General features: G+C 36.0%; 1 protein-coding gene and 1 pseudogene across 1 annotated transcript; one reads left to right on the forward strand and one right to left on the reverse strand.

Annotated features, from left to right (window-relative positions):
- LOC107702497 (ATP-binding cassette sub-family G member 2-like) overlaps positions 1–4,339 on the forward strand; it is an 8,473-nt pseudogene extending 4,134 nt beyond the window's left edge.
- A 3,715-nt stretch (positions 4,340–8,054) lies between these two features.
- Positions 8,055–13,876, reverse strand: LOC107702511 (fascin-like). The gene is made up of 5 exons (XM_016504852.1): positions 12,930–13,876; positions 10,606–10,762; positions 9,696–9,817; positions 9,269–9,439; positions 8,055–8,531 (listed from the first exon to the last, which is right to left on the reverse strand). Exons 1-5 carry the CDS (start codon positions 13,756–13,758, stop codon positions 8,326–8,328), a joined length of 1,485 nt encoding a protein of 494 aa, XP_016360338.1. The 5' UTR covers positions 13,759–13,876; the 3' UTR covers positions 8,055–8,325.
- Positions 13,877–16,508: the final 2,632 nt, after the last annotated feature.

Raw genomic sequence — 16,508 nt, forward strand, 5'->3', positions numbered from 1 at the left:
CGTGTTTGTTTTGGTGATTTCAAATGTCCACATTGGCTACCAGAAATCGCTTACCCCACCTTTAAAAATGATGTGCTATATTTACTCAAATGACAAATAGCTATATTTACTCATTATATCCTCAGAAATTTATTTTAAAAATCCATTTAACAGAGGCACCAGTGTCAGCACTGGTATCTGTGATGCTTGATTTCATTCATAGTATTTAGTAAAAAAATTCAATTATACAAATATTTAAAATATACCTTCTTCAGTATTAATTTGGAAATTCAGTGTGAAAATATACTTATGATTACAAATTTTCATGTTAGGTGTGATTAATTGTGAATAATTACAGAAAAAGTGCAATTAATTCGTTTTTTTAAAATTGGTTTACAGAACCAATATAAATGTGTTAAATAGATATGTCTTTCTTCAAGATTGGTACAGAGTTTATAAGAGGTGTATCAGGAGGAGAAAGAAAGCGCTGTAGCATTGGTATGGAGCTCATTACATCTCCTACTCTTCTGTTCCTGGATGAGCCAACCACTGGCCTCGACTCCAATACAGCTAACAGCATCATTGCTCTCTTGCACAGGTACAAACTTGTGTCTATTTTAATAACTCTCCATCACCCAGCTTATTATGTACCTCAGCTATAGTACCTACATAATCTCTGCTGTTTGATAACCAGAAGAATGTGAAATCTTCATGTTCACATTATTTTATCTTATCTCTTCAACCGTTTTCTTTCTCTGATCTGGTCTTTCAGGTTGTCACGGGGTGGTAGAACTATCATTTTTTCTATCCACCAGCCACGTTATTCAATCTTCAGGCTCTTTGATCACCTGACACTGCTCCATAAAAGAGAAACCATTTATGCTGGCCCTGCTGGCAAAGCCATGGACTACTTCCAGAGTCTGGGTAAGACATATAATATTGGATATGCTGGTCAAATAAATATCAATGAAAGGAAAAAAACAAGGTTATCTTTTGACATAATAATAATTATAATAATAATAAATGTTCTAATAGGCTTTTTGCTTGTACGTTAACACAAAATACTACAATATTCCACAGAATTCAGTTAGTGACTTTCTACATAATAGAAAAATAATATTTATCAGTCACATTTTTAGATATTATTATATTTATTGTTATTATTTTTCTCCTCTTTTGTTTAGGTTATATTTGTGAGGCTTTCAACAATCCTGCAGATTTCTTTCTGGACATAACAAATGGGGAGACCTCTTCTGCAATGCCAACAGCTACACTGGCATGCAAATATGTGCACATATAAACAAAATGACTTTTATACAGTAATAAATGTTTTGTGGTGTTGTTCAGTCATATACTTCAGTGGATCAAAAGTTTCTTTCTATTTCTTTAGAGAAGTCATTGGCTGAGCTTTACAGGGAGTCTCACAACTGTGCTGCTGCCAAAGAGGAGCTGAAATGTATCACTGGACCATCAGATCCCTCTTCAGAAGCCAAGAGCAAGGCGCCATCCTATGTCACCTCGTTTTTCTACCAGGTTTGTTTCATGAGAAAAAGTTTTTTTGTCGTTTTCAGGTAAATGGTTAACCAGTAGATTAACTTGACCTGTGTGTGTGTGTGTGTGTACAGGTATATATGGTTTATGAGGACACAAATGTGTATAATGACATGGGGACTACAACGTAAACATGGTTTATGAGGACACTTCCTGTGTCCCCGTAAAACAAAAGGCTTAAAAAACATACAAAACGGTGTTTTATGAAATTCAAAAATTGCCAGCAGTTTCCTGTGAGGGGTAGGTTTAGGTGTAGGGTTGGTGTAGGGCAATAGAAAATACAGTTTGTACAGTATAAAAACCATTACGCCTATGGAGAGTCCCCGTAAACCACAAGTGTGTGTGTGTGTGTGTGTGTGTGCGTGTGTGTGTACGTGTGCGTGTGTGTGTGTGTTTGTGCAGAATTGGAGCGTTCTTCTTTCTCATCATCAACATGGTGTTTGGCAACCTATCAGCAGTTGAACTCTTTATTAATGAAAGAGCAATCTTTGTGTGAGTATTAGCAATTATGTTTATAATTGTGTTTATCTCTGTGTTATTTTAGTATTATTTATATAATTTTATAGTATTTATTAATATTTTGAATTTGCTTTTATTTTTTTTATTTTCAGTTTACATTTTGTTCAGTTTTCATTTTAGTAATTGTAGTACTTACACTTATTTTACTTCAGTTAGTTGTCAAAACAGCATTTCTAATTTTCATTTAAAGGGGTCATATGATGCGATTTCAATTTTTCCTTTCTCTTTGGAGTGTTACAAGCTCTTGGTGCAGCGCCGTTCTCTAGCCCGCCGGCCGTTCCTCAATCTAGCCCGCCGTGTGTGATGCTGTGTGAGGCATTTTATGGAAGACTGTTTCCTGAACCTGCAGAGTAGCATACAATGGGTCTGTGCTCAAAGGCTGTTCTATAAAGTGGGGCAGTTCCTACTTTGCAAGGACAGTCTGGCGCTTCTGAATTTGCCACTGATGATTCAAACGCGAGTAGTGCTTGTTGTTTGTCGTTTCTCCGATCACAAATGCAGACATGGTTTTATGTTTACGCGGCGCGATACGCAACGCGTGAAAACACAGTATAAGTCATTATAATCAGTAATTATGTCCCCACTGGTTGCAATAAATGCCTCGTTTGTAATGGGTTTTATTGGTTTTGTCTCGCCGTGCCAGGAGACGGCATCACAGACAGTGTGTTTTTGTAAAAAATTATTTTACAAAAACATGTAAGTGTGTTTTTATGTGTGTTTTTTAGGCATGAGAACTCTGGGGGATATTACCGTACATCTGTGTATTTCCTGTCCAAGGTGTTCGTGGATCTGTTACCAAATCGCATTGCGCCGATATTCATCTTCTCCTGCATTTCTTACTATATGATGGGTTAGCACACACTCTATGTCACATAATACTTTGAGTATGTTAAACATGTGGCACATCATTCAAACTATCAGTAGCATGTATTATATACTAAACAAAGCATGAATATGCACAGCAAATGTATATATTTCTGAACAGGATTGAATCCAGCATTCACGGCCTTCCTGTGCTTTGCATTGACCATGTCTATGGTCAGTCTGGCAGGAGTCAGCTTGGCATTTCTGGTCAGTGCCAGCGTGAGCTCATTCGCCATGGCCAACGTCCTCAGTGCCTTGCCTTTTGTCTTCATGATGGTCAGAATTCAAACATACACTTGCACGTACAGTATGTTCTTGTTCTTTGTCATTCTCTCTTTCTTATTCGCTCTTTCTTTGTCTCTTTGTTGGAGGTATTTGGAGGGTTCCTGGTGAATCTCAACTCCATGCTCAGCTGGTTGTCATGGCTCAAGTGGGCCAGTATCTTCAAATATGGACTAGATGTAAGGACAAGGAGTAGAGAAAATAATTTTTAAATGCAAAAAGTGCAACACGTGCTTTTTAAGCAGTGCCGATTAGTAATTATGTGTTGTTCTTTTGTAGGCTGTGACTATAAATGAAATGAAGGGGCAGGTCTTCTACAGTGGCAATGCTACGTAAGTTGCTCACACTGAATGAAGATGAAGTGTAATGACAGTTCACAGTTTTATAATTCTGCCTTTTGCACGTCATGACAGACATATACACTACCGTTCAAAAGCTTGGGGTCAGTAAGATTTGATGTTTAAAAAAAAAAAAAAAAAAAACAACAATTTAAAAAAAAAAAAAAAAAAACAATTAATACTTTCTGGTCTTTTGAATTTTTGAAACAGCACAACTGCTTTCAAAACTGATTATAATAAGAAATGTTTCTTGAGCAGCAAATCAGCATATTAGAATGACTTCTGAAGGATCATGAGACACTGAAGAGTAATGATGCTGAAAATTCAGCTTTGTTATCCCAGGAATAAATTACATTTTAAAATATATTGAAATAGAAAATGGGTATTTTAAGTAGTAATAATTTTTTACAATATTACTGTTTTACTGTATTTTTAATCAAATTATGCAGTCTTGGTGAGCATAAGAGACATAGATATTAAACCATTTTACTGACCCCAAACATTAGAATGGTAGTGAATATCACAAACACAATATTGATATTATGTATTTTTTTTTAGCTTTTGTTCAATTACATTTTAACTTACCAGGTAAAATTGAAACCTTAACAACCAGGTCTTGATTTTTACATCTTGTATTTGATCTCATTCTTATGGTCAGGCTAAAAGGATAGATGTATCTGCAATCTCAGGGGATCGACTACAGTGTGTGGGGCTTCTGGCAGAACCAGGTGGCTCTTCTGGGCATTATACTGGTGTGTATTACGTTTGCATACATACAGTTACGCAGAATCAACCGCTGGAAATAATGCACGTTCTTCATAACAGATTCGCTCATACACAGTGTAATTTCATAACATCTTTATTTTTGTACACCAGATCCATTTCTGTATGTGTATTTACACTTGTAAATTATAATATTTTAATTTAATAATTCATCTCGGCTTTCTGGGAATGACACTGATACCTTTTTGGAAATATGAAATGAAGAGTTCAGATGCAAAAGCCTCTAAGTGCCGTCTGAAATTTTCATCTAAAATGAGCATTTTTATAAGGCTTCTATGTGTAGGTTCAGTATTTTTACTATAATGGCAATGTAAAGATGCTTTTCTATGCAGTTAAAGTGAAATAACTGAACATAAATATAGGAGCCTGATAAAAATGCTCATTTTAGAAGAAAATTTCAGATGGCACGTAGAGGCTTTTGCATCTGAACTCTTCAAATACTCTCTGGAGTAAAAAAGGCCATGTTGCAACATATCTGTATTTAAAATGTATTATGTATGCTTTTCTGCTAAATTATTAGATAAAACGATTCACGAAAAGTTAACTAATTGTTAATTAGTTAACTAATTTATTTAGCGAAATCACTGTATTTGTACAATTGGATTGTTGATTCAAATTTATAGTAACTAGAATGAAGCCTTTGTGACATGTAAATATCAAAATATGAAATGAAAATAAAGTTCTCAATTCTTTGTGAACATGGAAGGCACATACTACAAAATTATAGGGTCAAAGATTTTGTTGTATTTAACAAAAAAAGTTAATTATATTTTAAATTCAATTTCATTTAAATAATTCATTTTACATATATTTATATTTATATTTTATAGAAGAAAAATACAAAAAGCCAAGGCAAAATATCTGCACACCAAACGAAATGCAAAGTTCAAGGTCCTTAGAACAGGTGACAATAAAAACTAAAGTGCACAAAACAGTGATGATGCAGTACACAAGCCACGGTTAAGACAGCTGACGTGCTGTTTCTGACAGGCAGTTCACTCTCCTTTGATGTGACAATAGCAAATACTTAAACTAATAACAAAACATACTTACAGTCGCTGATTCAGAAGTGCCAGATTGTCATAGAAAAGTCGGAATTTACCTTTTTTTTTTAGAAATAGCCTTTGTGCACAGCCAGCCTTGTACTCTTCTAGGTTAAAAAAAACTGTCGTCCATAAAATGCGTTGCACAAATTCAAACATCTGGGTTGTGCTGTTCTGTTGTAAATAAATCTTAACCAATGATTCCTAATTGCATCTACTTCCGGAAGGCCAAATAAAGTGCTTTTGCTTTCGCACTGAATCACACAGCGTCTCCCTGACATGGCTGCATCAACACTACTGCGTTCCTGAAACCACACCTTCTTTCTTTGCGTGCACATTTGGGCGGCATTATGCTAATATTTCCACATAGTGACGTAGATATGTGGGGGCGTGTTAGAACCAGCCGTTTTAGGTAGGCGTGGCTGACTCTTAACTTTTATAAAGAATATCTCTTTGGATTTTAGACTTTAGTCTTTGCAACTTTACAGATCTTTATGCACCAAGAGCTTGTAACACTCCTAAGAGAAAGGAAAACTTGAAATCGCATCATATGACCCCTTTAAGATGTTTTCCTGTAAGAAGTAATTTAACCACTAGGCGGCAGCACCGTTCTGAGTCATGACCTGCTTACATTCTGCATGTTTCTCCATGTCCTCCGCTGCCCTCATATTAATTACACACACTACTGTATGTTTGGACGTAGTTTGAATATTATCTTTTAACATAGTAACGATTTACTAAAAATCGTTATTGTTTTTTTTGTTTTTGTTTTTTTAAATGGAGCATATAGCTATACATTGAGCTCACACACACACATAAACCATGCAAGGCATTTGTTTACTGGATATTTTCATATTAGGGAAAATGCATTCTCATCTAATCTCTCTTTGTTTATCTATAACAGATTTAAGTGAAACGTGTCATATAATTTGTCCTCCATTTGTTGCTGTCTCAATAACCCACAGACAGCAGCTGCAGACATTTCTTTGTTATTGCCACATAGAATATTCACATCTGTTAAGAGATTAGTAAATCCTTATGTGTGTATGAGAGAGTGTCTGTGTGTGTAGTGCAGTATTCTTGAGTTTCATTCAGAGCCCCACTGTCAGCGCAAACATTTTTGGAAACCCTCCAAGGTCGAGGTGGAGAGAATTCAGAGGAAAATAGTTATAAGGAAAAGAGGCACATAAAAATGGAGAAAAACAAAGAAAGAGAAACCAAATCTACTCACATTTGCACACTCTTTAAGTATTTACTTTCCAACATTTTCTATTTATTTCATTGTCATGTTCAGTTGCAAATGGCACATAATGAGAATAAAAATGAAGTAAAAACAAAAATGCATTTTCACACCTTAGGAGATCTTATCCCACTAAGGAAGGCACAAACACTTCGTATTTTTCTTTCAACACATTCACATGAAAAAGCTTTAGCCGAAAAAGTGCAAATCAACATGTTATCAACAATAAGCTAGAGCTACATAAAAAAAACACTGTTGTTCCTGTAGTCAGAACAACGCCGAATACAAGTCATGTAACCACTGTAAAATGGCCACAAATACCACAAGTATCAATTTGACAAACAAATGATTTTCTTTTGACTCATTTTGTGTGCCTGTGTATGTGTGTGTAAGGAAATCTGAATGTCTCTGATGTGAACAAGGATATTTCTCCAGTATTCTCTGAGCCACGGTGCAGCTATTTAAAACCTGGCCTCATTACAGAAGCCAGTTCACTCTAAAAATGTTTCTGGGAGCAGGAACAAACCCTATTGCTGAAGGCTCAGCTTATGAGACACGGCTGTATGCCCATTTTGCATAAGCAAATTATTGACCATTATGTAATAGCACATTTAGATTCTGAATTTCCTAGAAACAGCTATTATACAGAGCGAAATAAGGCCATGTAAGCATCTGAGAGGCGATGACAGTGACTTGAATGAGCCTACATGATGTGCATTAAACTGCGCAATGTATTTTTACATGATTTCACCCCATTAATCAGTTATCTAGGTAACACTTCACATTAAGGTTATATTAATATTAGATAATGTATTAACTAACATAAACTAACAGTGAGCAATATATATTTTTTACAACATTTAGTGTAGTTAGCTATTAGTGGTGTTGTTAGTGTTAGTTTGTTAATGTTAGTTCACAGTGCATTAAATAATGTTAACAAATTCAACTTTTGATTTAAAAATGTATTAGTACATATTGAAACATTAACTAAGATTAATAAATACTGTAGAAGTGTTGTTCATGTTAACTAATGTAGTTAACAAATGAAATATTATTGTGAAGTGTTACCGTTATCTTAATCATTGAGATTGAGCCAAGAACATTAACAGTTTGTGTGACAATAATCTTTTTGTCTTTTTTTAATACTTTTTTTCAGTATACCATCAATTTGTGCTTCTCTTCAAGGGATAATTCACCCAAAGATGAAAATTCTGTCATCATTTACTCTGGCATTCCAAACCTGTTTGACTTTTTTTTTCTTCTATAGAACACAAAAGAAGATATTTTAAACATTTCTAAGATTAAAAATGTCCAAGTGTTTTTTGTCCATTCAACTAAAATCGAAAGTGTTGTTTGCCCCCAATGTTCTTCAAAATATTGCCTTTTATGCTCCACAGAAGACAGAAAGTCATACAGGTTTCAGATTTTTTTGAATTGACAGAATTCATATTTTTAGCTGAACTATTCATTTAATTTAATACGTTTTTAAGTTTAAGATCATTTGTGCTTTGTGATAACTGCATTGTGAAATTTTGTGCATTTGTTTATACTTTTACATTCAAATTTGTTTTTGTGTCTTGATCCATTAGATTATGAGATATTTTAGTATATTATGTGATATAGATTGTGTTATCATCTTGTGCTTATGCTGTAGAGAATGTGTTATGCTTATGTATAGGTTTACAGAACACACATGTTTGTGTGTGTGTGGATTCATGAATGTTTCTCAGTATTCCCACAATGTCGCCTCAGCAATCCTCTGACCGCTGACTTTGAGCACCCCAGCATGGTCTCCCTTAAGATACTTGCCCTCCTTTGTCTTAATGGCCACTTTATTATAATCACAGAACTCAAAGTGGAAATAGACAGGTGTGCTGCTACTGCTGATCACAGAGCCGTCTGCCTCCACAGTCCAATACTTCCCCACTGAGTCTGACAAGAGAAATTACAGTCATAGTAAGCAACAAACAACTTTCAGGGAAAAAAAAACATTTCTTAGAGCCCTATCTATTATTGTAAAAAACAAAAAAATTTATTAAATTATTGCATTGAAAAAATTCAACTGATTAGACAAGCGTTTTGATTATAAAATTATTAAAATTATTTTAAACTATTAAAACGAAATCAAGAAAAATGAAAACAGAAATCACAGAATTTGGAAAAAAAACAAAACAGATTTATTTGGCCCTAAAAATTGAATTTCTTTTAATAAATCTTTAAATAAATTGTTGTTAAATAAAGATTAATTTATTTATACATGCTTTGTTGAGTACTAAAATTTAATTTAAACATTAAAATGAAATCCAGAAAAATCACAACTTAAAAAAGAAAAAATTAAAACAGAAAAAAAGGAATTTTGTACATGTCTCAATGACATAACAAAACAGAATTTGTAAAAACATAAAATAGATTACGTAGGGACATAAAAATTGTATTTTTGTTAAACTTTTAATAAATTGTTGTTAAATTGTATAAGTTTCATGATTTCAGATATTTAGAAATGCTTTTTGAATACCAAACTTACGCATTAATATTAAATCCAGAAAAAAAATTAAAGCTGAAAAAAATGGACTCCAGAAAAATGAAGGGGGGGGGATTAAAAAGATATAATATGGCCCTAAATAAAAATCCTACTAACTGTCAGTAAATCTTCATGAGTCATCACTGACCTCTGAGGCTGTAGGCGTTGTTGTTGTACTCTAACTGGAAGACATCATAGGATGAGCGGTTGGAATCAAGTGTTCCGGTTCCTTCTTTGCGGCAACCAATGAAACCGTGTTCCCCACGCAGCACTATCAATGGCCTGTTGATGAGTTTCAACACAAACTCCTCTTGCTCACCTGTTAAACAAAACAACGCCGGCTAAACATGCTGTACATAACCTATTATATCTATTGTATGTTATGTACTGTGCTATGTGAGTTTAATGTTGTGAACAGGCCATGTCATGGTTGTCCAAGATGAATTTCCCAGAAATGGGAATTAAAGTATATTCTATTCTATTGTATTCTATTCTATTAGCTGTGAATAATATGTATGGTGCTATTGATTTACACATGCATGATAAAAATTGTATAATGCCATTCAGACACAAACCTGCAGAGTCCACAGCAGCTGCTAGCTGTCCGTTCTTCTTGGCTGCCAGGTATTTACCATTACTGGCCTTCAGTGCGACTTTTGACCCTTTCCACTCAAGGTCAAAGAAACAACTGGGTGATCTGGGATAAATAGTCAGTTTCTTAAAAATCAACATGAAAAAGAATCTAATTTAATAATGTACATTTCTGGTCTTATTGAGCACAATTGAGCTTGTGTCTTTATATTATCTATATATGTGACCCTGGACCACAAAACCAGTCTTAAGTCACTGGGGTATATTTGTAGCAATAGCCAAAAAAACATTGTATGGGTCAAAATTATTGATTTTAGTTTTATGCCAAAAATCATTAGGATATTAAGTAAAGATCATGTTCCATGAAGATATTTTGTAAATTTCCTACTGTAAATATATTAAAACTTAATTTTTTATTAGTAATATGCATTGCTAAGAACTTCATTTTGACAACTTTAAAGGCGATTTTCTCAATATTTTGATTTTTTTGCACCCTCAGATTCCAGATTTTCAAATAGTTGTATCTCGGTCAAATATTGTCCTATCCTAACAAACCATACATCAATGGAAAGCTTATTTATTCAGCTTTTTATCATATGATGTATAAATCTCAGTTTCGAAAAATTGACCCTTATGACTGGTTTTGTGGTCCAGGTTCACATATATAATTGTCTAACAACTTGAGTAAACACATGACCATGCAAACAAATGTCTGCCCAAGACAAGCTGTTATATTTGCATTCCCTGTTGCATTTATTAATTCCTTTTGCCATTTGGTTCACTCAGCAAATAATCCTTTCAGACACAAACTGGCTAATCTACTTTTCTTCCTTGTGCCTATTGTGTCTATGTGACATTTTCTGCACTTAGTTAAGTATATTCAATTGTTCTTACTTAGTGGAGGCAGAGCATTGGATCGCTCCACTTGGGGTCAGACTCCAGTACTTCCCATTGCAAGATCGGAAGGCACAGCCCTTTGTCTCCCTGTCCATCTCCATTTGAAACACCTCCTGATCAGACTCCTCATCCTGATTGGCTGATAAATCAACCCCTAAAATAAAGTAATTCAATCAGACTGAAGTTAATCAACAATAGATACATAGACTTGTATAAAACCTATTAATTGTTATCATATGAAGAATAGTTTAGGTTACCTGACAAAACATTTTTACAGTGATGGGTGTAAGGCAAAAACTCAGAGCCAAATTGGCCTAGGTTCTGTTCTGTTCCATTTTGGTTTAGTTTTGTCTGTATTTCTGTTTCCCTGCATTAGTTCCCTAGTTCGTTCCCTTAGTTTATAATTAGCTCCACATGTTCTGTTTTCATCTTCATTATGTTCCCCGTGTATTTATGCCCTGTTTTTTCCTCAGTTCCTGTTCTGCTATTGTTTTGTGCCCATGTGGTTGTTCTGTTCTCCATGTGGATTTATTAATATGACTTTCTTGGACTCTACTCCTTCGTCATGCTCTTTATACTGTAGGCTACACCCGTGACAGAATAGCAGACCCTCAAAACAAGTAGAAAAGTATTCTCTTTACTAGTTCACCCAAAAATGAAAATTACCCCATGATTTACTCACCCTCAAGCCATCCTAGGTGTATATGACATTCTTCTTTCAGACGAATACAATCAGAGTTATATTAAATAATGTCCAGAAAATTGCACCCATCCATTATAAAAGAAGTCCACAACGCTCCGGGGGGGTTAATAAAGTTAATAAAGAAAAATATCCATATTTACAACTTTATAAATCTTAATCTCTAGCTTCCGCTAACTGTAGTATGCACGTTCACGAGAGAGTGGCGTCCAGCGGATGACGTAGGACGTAGGCAAAACGTAAGCAAAACAAAACACCGGTCACGAAATAGTAGTACAAAACGAGGATTTGTAAAGAAAAATGTCAGAGAATTTCGATATAAGCCAAGAGGACACTGGTTTTCCTTTGCTGTAAACAAAGCTTGTTTCTCGCGAGACTAGCATATTCTCACTGGAGCTTATGCTACGCCTACGTCATCCGCTGGATGCCACTCTCTCGTGAACGCACATACGACAGTTAGCGGAAGCTAGAGATTAAGGTTTATAAAGTTGTAAATATGGATATTTTTCTTACACAAACGCATCGCGTCGCTTCAGAAGGCTTTTATTAACCCCCCTGTGGACTTCTTTTATAATGGATGGGTGCAATTTTGGGACTTCGAATTTTGAGCTATACCATCCACTCCCATTATAAAGCATGGATTAGCCTGGACATTATTTAATATAACTCCGATTGTATTCGCCTGAAAGAAGAATGCCATATACACCTAGAATGGCTTGAGGGTGAGTAAATCATAGGGTAATTTTCATTTTTGGGTGAACTATCCCTTTAAGTTGAACACCCTGCATGCATTATTTCACAATGAACAGTAAGAAAGCAGGCTAGAAAATGTGCAGACACATTTACTACTAAACTCTACATGATTTACCAAAACCAAAAGTGGCCCATTTTACTTAAAGAGAAGAAGAAAGTGCTGAATAAAGTCGTTATTTTTGTTTTCTTTGCGCACAAAAAGTATTCTCGTAGCTTCATAATATTATGGTTGAACCACTGATGTCACATGGACTATTTTATCAATGTCCTTACTCTCTTTCTGGGCCTTGAACGTGGTAGTTACGTTGCTGTCTAAAGCTCTCATATTTCATCCAAAATATCTTAATTTGTGTTCCAATGATGAACGTAGGTCTTACGGGTTTGGAAAGACATGAGAGTGAGTAATTAATGACAGAATTTTAATTTTTATGTTAGCTAACCCTTTAAACTCACTATATTCGACCAAATATGGTGCATAACCTTTATAAATAGTATAATTTATTAAAGGAGTAGTTCACGTCCAGAATGAAAATTCTGTCATCATTTACTCACCCTCCACTTGTTCCAAACCTGTATGAGTTTCTTTCTTCTGTTGACCACAAACGAAGATATTTTGAAAAATGTTGGTATCCGAACAGTTGATGACCACAATTGGCTTCCATAGTATTTTTTTTTTCCTACTATGGAGGTCAATGGTGCTCATCAACTGTTTGGATACCAACATTTTTCAAAATATCTTCGTTTGTGTTCAACTGAAGAAAGAAACTCGTACGGGTTTGGAGCAAGTGGAGGGTGAGTAAATGATGACAGAATTTTCATTCTGGAAGTGAACTACTCCTTTAATCAGCATGCTGCAGTCACATCTCACCCTGGCGCATGGAGATGTTTCTCTCGTTGCTGGCGGTAAGCACCACTTGCCCGTGACTTTGCTCGAGGACAAACAGCTCATCTTTGCCGACGCGCGCGCTCTTGCCAGACTTCATGGTCCCGGTAGGGCCCGTGGGCGCGATGTATTTGCCAGTGGCGTCCCGGAAAGCCACCTTCCCCGCACGAAATTCCAGCGTGAAACCAGTGCCCGTGTCTGGTTTGGCTGTCAGGGCACTGCTGCATGTGAGGAAGCGGTTGTCGGCGGTCTGCAGATGATACCGGTGTTCCAGGTACACGAGCGTGAGCAGCGAGTCCACACCCCACGGCACGTCGCGGTCCACGGCGAGCTCGTTACTCTCGGTGCACAGGTGCGCATACCGTTTACGCGCGATGCTGTACACGTTCACCTGAGGATGGACGGCCAGGTGCACGTTCCATTTCTCCGCAGGCGAAATGCTTTGCGCAAAGCACGCAATCCGGTCCTCTGTCCCGCCCAGGTAGCGCGAATGGGGCTCGGACTGCAGGGACCACCGGCCGTCGTCGTGGGCGATAACGAGGAACCGACAATCCGGGCTGGGCTGCTCGCTGTCCGCGGTCACGTTGCCGTCCTTATCGGTGGCGAGGTAGCGACCCAGGTGGCTTTTGATGAACACGGCATTGGAGTCTCCGTGGTCTCCGGACTGCTCCAGGGTCCACACCTGCTTCTTCTTCATGGAGCTCGCGGAGGCGTTGATTTTAAAACCAAACATCTCCGCTGTCAGATATTTGTTATTGGCATTTATCAGCCCGAACCGAATCACCAAAGTCTCGCCTAATCCTTCCGAAGACATGCTAGAGCTGTTTGGGTGTTACGGTTCGGTGAGAATTAGTGGGCAGCGGTTCCGAGGAGTGGGTGTGACGAGTGATGAACGATGGCGCGTGAGAGAGAACGGAGAGAGAGAGAGTGTGTGCGTGATGCTGATATGTAGGCTGTATGTGAACTTTTTAGATGTCTTGCTATTTCATTCCACACTCAGAAGCATCATAGATATTGTTAGCCGTTTGCACCACTTGATTTACCCTAGTAAAATGCAAAGAGTTTGAACAGCTACCTTCCCACGTCATCTCGTTGCTGTTGCTATGGGAAGAGTAGAGCGATCCTAAATTAAAAGTGCCTTCCCTTGTGAAAAGAAGTACATCTTTATGTGTCATTATGGAAGGAATAGTAAAAGAAAGTGAGAACATAATGTAATCTTCGGACCCTTATAATGCATGTTATGTACATTAGAATGAAAATCTATTATAGCTTACATTTATATTAAATGTAACTAGTTGAACCTAGGAGCTTTTTTTTTTTGACCCACTTATAGGACTTAAGTAGGCTACAATTTTATTGTCTTTGACACATGGTTAAAGTGTACAGTCGAATGGTTACAAGCATTTGTGATAAATTGAAATATACGCATTTGTAATGATGAAGTTGCAATGTAGTACATTTGATATATATTAAATTGAAATGTTATATCAAATAACACACCACAGATATATTCAAATAATTTGTGTTTATGTGCTTAAATCAGTGTAAAGCATGACAAAATATTATAACAACGTAATGATTTAACATTATTACAAAGTGCACTTTTTAAGTGTATTTAAGTGTACTCATTAAGTAAACTTAGTGAATTTTTATTCAATTAATATCTGCAAGTATGCTTAAAAAATAAATAAATATAATTCCCACTGAGGGCTTGCGCTTGGTCAGTATCTGGATGAGAAACTTTCTAGGAAAGCTAAGGTTGCAGCAGGAGGAGTGCCAGAAGGGGGCGCTCATCATGTGCTCTGTGTAATGCCCTACTAAAGTGAAGATTTTTTTTTTTTTTTTTTTGCATTTCAAGCATCATAACAGAACAAAATAGATGTTCTACATTTTTCAGGACTATTCTAACAGGGGTTTATAGTCTTTGAGTAAATGTGCTTGACATCAACCCCCATTCCCACTGATGTACATTTACAAAAGATTTGCAAATCGTCTTTATCTACTTAATTCTAATGAAGCACTGACATGGTACATGGACTGAATGAAAGTGTCACTTATCTTAGCAGTATCTGCAAAATGTTAGTTATTTTTCCAAAATAAGAGGGATCATACAAAATGCATGTCATTTTTTTTTAGTTCTGACCTGAATAAGAATTGAATTTATAATTGAATTTATAAAAATGACCCTGTTCAAAAGTTTACATATGATTCTTAATACTGTGTGTGGTTACCTGGATGATCCACAGCTGTTCTTGTTTTGTTTTGTGATAGTTGTTCATGAGTCCCTTGTTTGTCCTGAACAGTTAAACTGCCCGCCGTTCTTCAGAAAAATCCTTCAGGTCCCACAAATTCTTTGGTTTTCCAACATCTTTTACGTATTTGTACCCTTTCCAACAGTGACTGTATGATTTTGAGATCCATCTTTTCACACTGAGGACAACTGAGGGACTTACATGCAAGTTCAAACGCTCACTGATGCTCCAAAAAGAAACACAATGCATTAAGAGCCTGGAGGTGAAAACTTTTTGAATTTGAAAATCCGGGTAAATTTAACTTATTTTGTCTTTTGGGAAACATGTAAGTATCTTCTGTAGGGCAGTACTAAATGAAAAAAAATTCTGTTCACTGCTCACTAATGCTAGAAGGAAACATGATGCATTAAGAGCCAGGGGTGTAAACTTTTGAACAGAATGAAGATGTGTACATTTTTCTTATTTTGCCTAAATATCACTTTTTTTTTTGCAGATACTTCTAAGTGTATGTAAAATTTTGACCACAACTGTATGTGTATATATATATATATATATATACTGTATATCATCTGCACAGCTGAAATAAGCAAATGATGAAGGAAGCAGGAACTTGCTCAGGTTATTTTCAGGGCAAACAGCAGCTTTCCTCTTCCTCTTGTAAAGGACAGGATATTGATTGGGGTCTTTATGCTCTGCTGACTGTTTGATGGAAATTAAATCTCTCCAATCATATTCTCTCCCTTTCTTTTCTGCACATGCACACATAGTGGGTAATCAAGAGGTATAATTATTGATTGCATTAGGGATCATTTATTATTCACATCAGTTATTTTTATACAGACAAATGTAGATGTACTCAGATTTAAAATTCTAGTTACAAATAGACTCAACATGAAATGTAAAATTTGCAAATCTATACAAACAACCGCTATAATTGTGTGGCACAAACACTCTTGATTGATCAAGAAAAAGCACCTCTGTGACAATTAAATGTTACCATATTTACACTGATAATTAACACTTATTAACCTATATTTTTTTAACATAAAAACAGCTATGTTTAGGTTGCATTCATATACATAGAAGGAGCTAATTAAACAAGCTTAATTTACTGTCTTAATGAACTGAAGGCCAGGGTTACACATTGTTGACCTGCTTCCAGACTGTTCTGTCAGTTCAACATCGGCATTGATGGAGATACACCCATAATCACTGTGCTATGAAGTAGCGTAAACCATGCAAAATGTGCAAAATCTCTGGATTTAATGAGGTTCATCTGTCAAACCCAACTAATGAAACCATTAAGTGAAAA

This window comes from Sinocyclocheilus anshuiensis, unplaced genomic scaffold, assembly GCF_001515605.1.
Source record: "Sinocyclocheilus anshuiensis isolate Anshui unplaced genomic scaffold, SAMN03320099.WGS_v1.1 scaffold218, whole genome shotgun sequence".
In the NCBI taxonomy this organism is placed as follows: Eukaryota; Metazoa; Chordata; class Actinopteri; order Cypriniformes; family Cyprinidae; genus Sinocyclocheilus; species Sinocyclocheilus anshuiensis.